The sequence below is a fragment of the Drosophila tropicalis genome, unplaced genomic scaffold, assembly GCF_018151085.1.
Source record: "Drosophila tropicalis isolate 14030-0801.00 unplaced genomic scaffold, ASM1815108v1 contig_859, whole genome shotgun sequence".
Classification (NCBI taxonomy): Eukaryota; Metazoa; Arthropoda; class Insecta; order Diptera; family Drosophilidae; genus Drosophila; species Drosophila tropicalis.
The window spans coordinates 4,437,479-4,448,947 of record NW_027173353.1 but is presented as its reverse complement, the minus strand read 5'-3'; the positions used below and the strand labels follow the sequence as shown (position 1 = coordinate 4,448,947).

At 32.8% G+C, this 11,469-nt stretch overlaps 1 protein-coding gene across 1 annotated transcript; it reads left to right on the top strand.

The window, feature by feature from the left end:
• The first annotated feature begins 2,079 nt into the window (after positions 1-2,079).
• On the top strand, positions 2,080-10,020 carry CAH7 (Carbonic anhydrase 7). Its single transcript, XM_068296745.1, has 4 exons — positions 2,080-2,350; positions 8,590-8,661; positions 9,123-9,281; positions 9,360-10,020. Exons 1-4 carry the CDS (start codon positions 2,323-2,325, stop codon positions 10,016-10,018), a joined length of 918 nt encoding a protein of 305 aa, XP_068152846.1. The 5' UTR covers positions 2,080-2,322; the 3' UTR covers positions 10,019-10,020.
• The last annotated feature ends 1,449 nt before the right edge of the window (positions 10,021-11,469 follow it).

The window sequence follows — 11,469 nt, the reverse complement described above, 5'->3', positions numbered from 1 at the left end:
ATAATTGGGGTCAGCGAGTGTGCACAATTTGTCACATGTGGGACCCCGCCCCGCCGGATTGCGTGCCACTTGGCCAGACCGAAAGAGAGAGAGCGAGAAAGCATTTTGTCATCGCGCTTGTCTATCTATTTGCTTTTCCGGCGGTTAACAAAATGCATTCGCCCCCCTAAAATTGATGCGAATGCCTGATAAAGCACTCAAAAAGGTGCAGCGATTTTCTATTTATAATTCTAGCATTTGATTTGCAATGAACATTTTTAAGTAAACTAAAAGGACCCTATTTCATTTGGCATGCAATTTAGCTATTTGTGCAACAAATTGCAACAATTTCATAGGCCAGCAATTTAATGAAGTCTATTAAACTGAACAAACATTCATTTTGACCATTTTAGAATAGTAACTGAAATTCAAATGTCTCTCTTTTTTGGGGTCTTTCTCACCGGGTGAATCCCCTACCCTTGGCTTTTTAACATACTTGGCACATACTTTGTGGGCAATAAATCTAGAAAGCCACTCGAAATTACATCAAATAAAACATTGCTATAAATAAAGAGATAGGGTCATAAGAGTTTTGTTGACTTTGTGGAGATTTAGTTGACTTCAAATATCATCAGAAATTTTCCCCAACTTGATAAGGTTCAAGACTTACATTAAATATTTAAAAATTGCATATTCAATGAAGCTTTGTTCGGTTTGCTTAACAATATTGATGGAGAATAAAGTAAGTATGTACCTACTTAACTATGTTTACTGAAATTTTTGAATATTTTGTACTTTTGCAAATTTAAAAAGTTGTTATACCCTTGCAGAGGGTGTTATAAAATTGGTTACCAGGTCCGTCCGTCCGTCCATCAGAGCAAATCAACTTCATGCATCCATTTGGAAAGCTATTGGAATGAAACTCGGTATTCGAATTACTTATAATCCAGGTAAAATAATGCATAAAAAGTCCTCGTTTTATTAAGTACCTCTTTAACGTCTTTAAATACTCATTGTTAATATAAATGAATGTCACTATTCGTCATTAGTAGTTGAACTCCATAAAAAACTGGTTTTTATCTAAAATTTCTTTATAATATGTAATTACATATAATGATATTTATGGTTTAATTACTTTCTATGTTTTATGTGAAACCAATTTATTTTATTTATTAGGTGGGTCAAATAAAATATTTCCCGCTAAATTTGTTGATCGAGATCTAATATGATATTCTCCACGTTGCAAGCTGCAATTGACAGCAAAAATCGATTTGCGGCGGAAATGCATTTTGATTTGCTCACTCACTAGCTCTCTGTCTCACTCTTTCTCGCTGTCTCTCTCTCTCTTTTTTGCCACAATAAACGCTGCTGACAGCAGGCAGAGAGGCCAAAAAGGCAGCTGCCGGCTGTGACATTGACTTTTGTTGCAGTTATTGCTGCCCCTTTTTTCTTTTTTTTGGGTTCCACTCACACACAGATTAACTGCCCTTTTTATGATGTTCACAACTGTCGATTATATGCCACGCCCCTTTGCCCAGCAGCCCTACTTACTCTACATAGTTTCGTCTCATGTGGCCGCTATTTGATTCAATTAGCATTTTGTGTATGCTGCTTGCCCCTTGTTAAATGATATGTGGGTGCAACAATTGGTCATTTTCGGTTGATTAAATTATGATTAATTCTCATAATTTTAATAAATTAATGCAAAATGTGCAAACGTAAGCAGAATGAACCAAATTGTGGCCATATCTTCCTGCCATAACCTATATATATTACCTACATATGTACATATATAGTTGACTATGTGAGGGGGTGAGGGGATTAGGGATGCTTAAAAGGGGGATTAGAAATCTTCTCCATTTTGTATCTTTTCATATTTGTTCGGTGGGAGAGCGAAAAACCGACAAAAAATAAATACAAACCTTGCCATAATTCAATTCAATTCGCATTGAGTTAGCTGCTGCCTGTGTGTGTGTGTTCGTGCCAGTATCTGTGGGTGTGTAAGTACGTCCGTGTGTCTGTGTGTGTGTTCGAGTACATGAATTGCTCGGATACCTCGGGGTTCGCTTTTCAGTTCTGTTTTCAGTTGCGTTTGGTTGGTTGTTGGTCACCGCTGCCGCTGACGCCCGTTGCGGTTTCCCATTCCCGTTATAAAAGACGCGTGCCTTGCCACAAACTGTTGGAGTTCTCTCTGAGACTTTGGAAAGTTCCGTGTTCCATTCTTGCCTCCTTCTGCCTAACAAGAAAAATAAAATTCTAAATAAATTCTAAGAATTTTCAAGTGCAAGTGCTAATTGTAAATAAATTTTAAATTAAAAACAAAAAAAAACAAGTGAAATAAAAATGCATTTTCCAATCTTCGTGACATTAGGTAAATTTCTGAATTTTTTTGTTTTTTTAGTTTTACCTGCTCCCATCCAATCCGAGTGCTTGTAAAATTTAAGAAAATTTTTCTAATTGTCGTTGCTATTAATTACAATTATTTTTTAGTTGCGTTGCAATTAAGCCGATCATTTTGCATTGATAAGTGGACAGTGGAAATTAGACAATGGGCTTTGCGATTAAGCTCTAGGCTATAGCAAAAAATTACATGTCGGTCTTCTTTCTACGATATGTATATATGCTAGCTATATTACCTATCTATCTACATATTCTATATGCAATTGTCGTTTCCCACAATGGGATGGAAGTGTGTGATTAGTTGGATGACAGTTCAATTTCAATTGCGGATATTTGCAATAAGTCTTTCAATTCAAATGAAATTTTACCAAATTTTTACAAAGTTTTTATAAAGACAGACGAAACAAAAACAAAATTTTTAATTTTTAGACCAAATTCATGGCCAAAGAAGTTTTTTTATGCTAAAATATAATTTAATGCCAAAAATTTCCGACGTTTTCATCAATTTTCTTATGTTAATCAAATAGAAATGCTAGCAAAGTGAAATACAAATGAACAACATATTTTATTTTGTTTAAAAGCAATTAAATTATGTTTTTTAGTTTTTGTTTTCATTATTTTATTCTTTTGGCAGTCGTTTCAGTTAATAAGTGATTGGCATAACAATAATTAAGTTAACAGGAATCAAACCTAATGTATTCTACTTTAAATATTTTACAATTTGTTTAAATTGAATTCAAAATTTTAAAATATACAAGAAATATTTAGTATTAGAAATCATTTAAAGGCAAATAAAACTAAATAACCAAACTGTAGAGTAGAAAAAAAAAAATAAGTAAAAGAAAATTCTGTTAATCAAATTCATTTAAGGTGTTTTTGTTTTAACTTTTCATATATGTATAATTATTGTAACCTTCAAATATTAAATATATACGAATCAAAAATAGGAATCTCTCTCATAATTTTCGGGTTTTTTGCCTCTATTTAGGCCCAAACAGTGAGTTTTTGAAATGGTCGTGTAATTTTGTCAATGAGTAGTTGACAAATTTTGATATCTTAAGGTTACCACTCCAAAAATTTTTCTAGATTTATTTAAAAACCCAAAACTAATATCTTTCAATTACTTAAAAGCAAACTAGTTGAAGATTTAACAATTTCTGCAACTGATCAAAATGCCGACAAAGACTGTAAAATTGTCTTCATTTCACTTTAAACAAGATTATATAAAATTTTGGTTAATTATTTTAATTAAAATCAGTTTTAAGCTACTTACACGAATGACAAAGTCTCTTTCTTAGTGGCGAACAATTAAAACCAGTTCGGACCACATTTAAACAGCTGAAATTTCTTTTAGTCCCATTACAATTATAAGGCAGTGAGGCTTACTTTTTTTTTTTTTGTTTTGGCTAATTAAGAAACCGCGACACATACATACATACATACACACTTGAAGGCAATCATTGAATCTATGACTACAATAAGCCAACCTATTCAAAGAGTCTACTTAGAACATTTGACAATGAATCATCAAATGATACTCAAACAAATAAATTGATTATTTGTTTGCAAATCCTCTGCAGTCCAATGATAAACCCAAAAACCTCACCGACTGACTCATCCAACGGGTGTATCTAAAATTTTGATAAGGGTCAACCCAAAGTGTAAGGTTATTGGGAAGAACATTGAACTATCTGCCAACTATTCATATCAATTTCAAAGAAAAAACAAGACTTCAAGTGGTCAGGTAATTGTACGTCATGTGGACAAATCTTCAGATAAGGTTCGAATTTTTCGACTGTAATGCATATTAAACGATTAAGTGGCAATTAGTTTTAGTACTTTGGCTATAAAAGTTTATGGATGTCTGAGGGAGATGAGATTAAGTCTAATCGAACACATACTAAAATGCTTGGAAACAGGCGCCATTATCGAATAAAATTGGTCCGATAATAAGACGACTCAGATTAGCAGTGATTTCAAGTGAAGATATATATACTGAAATACTCTTATTCGACATATATGTCAAAACAGCCGATTAAATTACATATAAATAAACTCTTTCGATTCTGTTACGTCAATTGATGATTCCCATTGATGAAAAGGGCAGAGAACATTCTGTTTTTCCAGCCAATCCCCTGACGCAAAGTCAATGAAGCGTCTACTTCAAATACAAAGGAATTGTAATTGTTGATTTTTGGCGTGTGAAATGAAATCGTTCCATTCTTCTGATAAATCCCTTTCCCTCAGAATGCTTCCGTTCTGATTGCAAGTATTTGCATACCACAATCTCAATTACAGTGTAATGAACTGAACTTACATCTTTGTCTGACAACTAAGTCCATCTCTCTCGGTCTCACTATCAGTTTGTTTATTAATTTATATTGTATGCCATTTAACTCCCTTTATTTTCATTTCACTGATATGACGGGCACTTGGAAAGTTGAACGGAAAATTTCTATCATAATCAATCATGATCATCCAAAAAAAGAGAGAAAAAAAATTAAATGAAACTTCATAAAATTAGAAATCATACACCATATAGTCTGCGATTTTGTTATTAATTAATAGCACCTTTTTATTGAAAGGGGGACTTTAGATATTTGCCCCATTATGTCGTTTTTGGGCTGGGTAAACCAACATCAACGCGTCAGCAACAGAATGCCAAAGTCTTCCTCTGATTAGAAGCAGCTAAAGAACAATTTCATTTTTTGCTGACACATTCCTCTCTCACAGTATGGGGGCAAGATAATAGAGAAGATATCAAATATCCGATATAAATGACAGAATATTGAGTTTATTTCAACTGTAAACAATAATAGAAGAGTCCACTTGCAAAAAATTGTCATGGTAAATCAAAAAGTTATAGCTAAAACTAAAAACTATTCAAGTTCATATTAGAAAACAGATTGTAGAAACTTGTTTATATCTTGGAGAACAGAAACTGAAGATTATAATCTTCTCCAAATTTCAATTTAAGTAGTCTTAAATAAGATAGATTGAAAATTTGCACTTGAATCAATTTAAAGTCCTCTTAAAAATAAAGATAAATATTTTCCTTTTATTATAGGATAATAAATTTGAAAGAAAAGAACGTATAATAAATTTAATAATTGGATAAACCCAACCCACAATTTATGGAGGCTCGCCTCACGATATTTGAAGTATCCATATAGTATATATTCATGTGATCCGCATTGTGCTGGCATTTTATCTTACCTCTCTGCTATAAGCAATTGACAATTTCAAATCAAATGTGGCTCACTCCCGAAATGTTCTCCTTTTATCAGTGTAATATGGCCTATTGTAAAAATCTTCATAAAGTTCAATATGGAAAAGAACTGAGTATCCCATAGCAAGTTAGTTAAATAAACGCATGTCTGAGAATCTGGTTGGTATCTGCGGGGTGTGTGGATGGAGGGGCGGGGCGGGGGCAATGGCAACAGTGATTTGACAGAAAAATGAAACAACTCAATTCGACATTATCTCGCCTGCTGTGCAATGCAAAATAATAAATTGAATTAAAGCTGACATGGCCAAAAATGCAATGCCAAAAAAACAGACACAACAGACATTATATGTTAAGTATATTCCAACTACACATAAACAGATATATGTATGTGTGTGTGTGTGTATAACAAGAATTTCACTATATGTCCAGCGATGCATTTCATTTTTCAAGTGCAATTTCGATTGCTTGTTTTGTGCCATTTTTCACATGATTATCCCAATTTTGTTTAACATGCTGTTAACTATTTTTTACGCAGATTAAAGGGAATAGTATTGAACAGTTTATACAGTTTTTTTTTTGTACTATGTTCTTTTTATTTGTTTTTCTCTTAAATTAAATAAACTTTACATGCAAACACTTAATTGCAGTTTAAATTGTTGCTCGACATTTGTTGCATGTGATTGCCATTATACAAAGTCGCATCGCTTTTGCAAATAGTTCAAGTTGATGAAAGCGGAAAATAATCAAAACTTGTAATCATTTAAGTGGTTTAGACAACACTCGAAAGATCTTTTGTTTGCCAATCTTATCTGATCGCTTTATATATTTACAATTTGACATAATAATTATAGAAATATATATACATTTAAAATATCATTATCACAATGAGTCAGTTTCTTACAAAGGTAATACCCTAATTAAAAGGGTATTAGAGAAATGGCAAAAGGACTTAGCTTCTATGTGCCAACAACTCGCTAAGAATTATAACCTAGGTAGGATAAAAGAGAACCTTTTACTGTAGACAGAGATAACTGGTACATAATACACAGAAAATGTCTTAAGTAAAGAGGACGAGAAAATAAGGACATACCTACATATACATTATGAGGAAAGTTAAACTTGAAAGGAGTTAAGTAATTTTGATGGTTTTTCAAATAGATACAAAGGTTTAGTAGACTTTAATATCATTCATAAGGTAAACTTGCCCCTTTAGGTATGCAATGGGCTCGAAAAGCAATTATTGTTTTTGAAAAATGTATAACTTTTTAGATGCCTTGTAACTTAGAAATTGTCCATTAACATTTTTTGCATCGAGGATTAGTTCTTATTTACAGGACATTCAAAAACTACTTAAAATGTCTTAAAAGACAAATTATTTGACTGTTTATTGCATACTTCAGGGAGCGAAATTCCCTTATTTTACTTACCCATTTCAGTTTTGATCTTTGTTTGAGTTGGAATTCAAAGTCAAAGCATTTTTAACCCCAAACTACGCCTATATTCTATTCTAAGTATATATATTATGATCGATTTTATGTGTGTTAGGTACTTACTTTAATATAGTGTATAAAACTTAAAATTAAAGTAACTACCTAACATAAATAGATTCAAACGTAATGCTTAACTTTTTAAAACACATCATGCTCAGGTTTATTTTTTATGGGTCTATGATTAAAAATTCGAAATGTCTATAGTTGATTAAATAATCAAAAAAAAAAAATTACGCCAAATAGATAGACAAAAATAGATTCGGTCTTGTGATTAATTTTCTATTGACATTAACCAAGTATTTAGTATAAGTCATAATCAGTTTCATCATTTATAATTAAACAAAAGCGAAATATCATATTAATAATAAATGATTGAATGTCTTTTTAATCAAAATGGAAAAATTCAATTCCAATTTTTTTTTTACACAAATGGAAATTCTTGATTAGATTTTCAAGTATCGAAAAACAACAACAACAACAACACATAAAAACTCATTAAACTAGACAAGGAAAAGTACATACAATTTTGGTAAATAAGCCAACATTTAGTCATGATCATAAATTAAATCATTTTGATTTTATAGTCGATTCCCTTAAAAAATTGAGAAAATTTAATTGCTCCCTACGTCAGCTGATCATGATTTTTCCTACATTCTTATGCCAAAAAGGCATTCCGTACATTTAGTACAAGTATTTTTTTGTCTTAAATTTTCCAAATTTCCTCAGCTGTTGTCGTCATTTTCTTTGCTCATAAATAAACGCTAAAGTTTAACTAAGCAAGAGAAAAACAAATGAGAGTCTACATATATTCTATGTGGTGTGGCTTTTTATGTGCCACTTTTATGAGCACTTTTAATGTTGATTTGACCATTTTGATTGCAAATTAAAGAGTTATGTTGATATTTCAGTATTTTTTAAATGCTTCACCCTATAAAAAAAAAACAACAACAAAACGAATTAAAACAATGTCAGAGGCATATTTAGTTGATATGTTGATCTGTGGCTGTCAAAATGCTTTTAGTCCAGTGGCAAATATGATTCTCTCACGTTTATTGGTTAGCCAAATGATTTTCTCTGCACATATGTTGCTATATGTATGTTTTCTTCTTCTTTGTCTTTGCTCTTGGCGACATCATAAATTTCCTGATTATTTTTAGCTAACAAGAGTCAAGTGCAAGGTGCTGCTATGGGGCTATTGACGTTGCCAAATAAGAAACCCATAAGAAGAGACGTATACACAAAACATTGTGTAGTTGTCTTGGCCCACTGACGGACTAACTGAACGACCGACAGACAGACATACATACAATTCCTCTCTTCCTCTTCTTCTTCTTGTGACTGTTTTCTTTTTTGGCCTTTTTGCATTTAATGGCAACTGTTGTTTTGCACTCTCTCAGTTTATATCTTAATAAACAGATAAAAAAAAACAAATTAATGCATAATAAATACCAAATTGCATATATTTAATTTCTTTTTTATTCTTAATTGCAGCCTGCTGCCTTTTGGCCCTGACTTCGGCCAATGAATGGGGCTATCCGGACTTGGACAGCAATCCGAATGAACGTAAGTGCGAAACTAATCGGTAAACTGCCTCTCATTGTGACCATTAAAGTTCATTTGCTAAAATTAGTTAATCAACGCCAACGACTAACTACGGATATACTTATATACTATGTATGTACAGATGTTCAACTGTCCGAGCAATATTTTTCCTAAATTGTGCCAAATTGTTGTGTATGCAAATACTTGAAACTTGGAATAGTGTAGACAGATCATTGGACAAATGATAAAACTACTGACCCAGCAAAATGTTCTTAGAGCACGCTCTCGAAATTCCGAGTATTCAATTCGAATTGAATTACGTTGAACATGAAATTGTGTTAAATAAATTACAGATTTATGTTTATTATTAATAAAACAATAGTCCCAAAATCTAAAGCATCTGAAAATTTTAAAGAATAATCAGACCCTCAACTATTCTATATTCCATATTTAAGTTTTGATTTCTTTTCCTCCAATTTTAGCTTTTCCCAAGTGGGGCGGTTTGTGTGATACGGGTAAAAAACAGAGCCCAATTAACCTAAATAGAAAGGGTTCGCTTAAAGGCATATTTGAAGAATTGAAATTTGAGAACTATGATGAGCATCAGAGTGCCTTACAAATGGTCAACAATGGCCACTCAAGTAAGTTAGAGCATATGAAAATGATACCCAATTGCCGGTTGGCTAATTTATGTATTTATTCTCTCAACTTCTCCACAGTTCAAATGTCGGGATTTGATCACGATCTGACTCTTAATGGCGGAGCCTTGTTGAGTGATTTTGTGGTGGAACAAATTCATCTGCATTGGTGGTCAGAGCATACAATAAATGATGAGCGTTATCCCTTGGAGGCTCACATAGTGCATCGCAATAAGATCTATCCGAATATAACTATGGCTGCCAACTTTCCTGATGGCATTGTGGTGATCGGAGTGCTCTATCATATGTCGAGTGTTGCGAATGAAGCAATCGGCAGCATTGTGAAAAGTTTGGGGGCTGTAAAGAGCTATGATAATATCAATCAGCCAACTAAGGTGGCTGACAGTTTGTCGGTGAATGATTTGATACCCAGAGTGTCGTCTTATTTCACCTATGGCGGTTCATTGACCACACCCACATGTGCCGAGGCTGTGACTTGGATTGTGTTGGCCGAATCATTCCCTGTTACAGAGGCTCAGGTTAATCAATTCAAGGAAATTGAATATGAAGAGGGCAAACAATTGCATAACAACTATCGCGAATTGCAGCGAGAGAATAGTCGTGCCGTTGTGCTGGTCGAGCAGCCAGATGCCAATCGTTCAGGAGCCGCAGGATTAGCAGGACTTAGTACACTGATGATGCTGCCAATACTGCTTCTGACCCGCAAAATTCTAAACTAAAAGGAATACAGGAATACACACACACAGCCATGCGGTTATACCAAAGAGTTTGCACTGAGTTTCTATTTAGTGTAGCATACAACGAATTTTTTTAATTTTTAATTCATGGAGAGCAAAAAACAAAAAAAAAAAAAACCAGACAATTTATACTCATTATTTATACATACAAAACATTTGTAATACAAGTGAAGGAAATCATAAATCAACTAGTCAATTTGTGTAAAATTCAACGAATGTGCCTTAAAGCTCACCTACACACATACACATACACACACAAAATATACATATGTACATTATAATTATCGTAATAAAAAAGAGAAAAGAAAAAAAAAACACAATAACTATTTGCCAAGCATTCTTTTAGCATTAACACGTTTGCGGTAACCAAGGCGTATACTTAACTTAAAAGTGCTGGGCCGACCAACGACAATGCGCGCTCGCCTTATTTCCGTTGAAAGTTCAAATTGACCAAACAACCTCCCCTCAAGTCCCAAGTATATTTCAATTTACAATCCACATTCATAAAAACAATAATATATCCAAAAATAAACGGTGAACCACAACCATATTCTGCATATAATCATCATCACCCGAGTTCGTATTGGTCACATTTTGATTCCCTGTATAAACTTAATAAACTGCCCAATTTTATGGCTCTATACCTCTATATAGTTCTAAAAAATCACTGATAAGCATTAGAGTCAACTGACCAACTGGTCAACTGAACTGATAATGATAATTGATATTGATATTGGACAGTCATTAAGAAACTTTATATCAAGTTTATAGCTCACTCTATATGTTTGGCAGTTTGATTTCTTTCTTTCACTTCTTGGACTCTTAATTATCAACGTCATCATCGTCAACGCCTTGGATGGGGCCATTTATGGAACTAAATGGACATATCGAGAATGTGCCTGACCAGTTGAGTTATTTGATTGATGATAGTAAAATGGCATTTTTAAATGCTTTGCAAGTAAACATGTTAATCAATTTATTGTTCTCTGCAAATACAATTGTAAATTGCCATTTTGTTTATTCTAGTCAAATTCGAAATGCACTTAAATTTGTTTGAGTGTTTTCTGTAACATATCTATGGCCTTTTGCCAAATGAATTGGTATTAAAAATCATAAACAAATGTTGTTTTTATATATCAACATATGTAAGTCTCTAGCTATCAATATACAGATCAAATGGAAGTATTTTTTTCCTCAACGAAAGTTGAAAGTCATGTGGTCATTCACTAAAACGGATAGTCACTTCGATTCCAGTGAGTCAATTGCTTAAATTTTAAGATAATTAGTCAAACATTTTATAGCAAACTCATTCATTAATACAAGAATAATAATAATGTGTGACGAATTTCCAAAATTTTATGAGACATTTTAAGATTTTGTTATAAATAGTAAAGCTATGACTGTACAGCCAAAAGTTTTTTCCCAACATATAC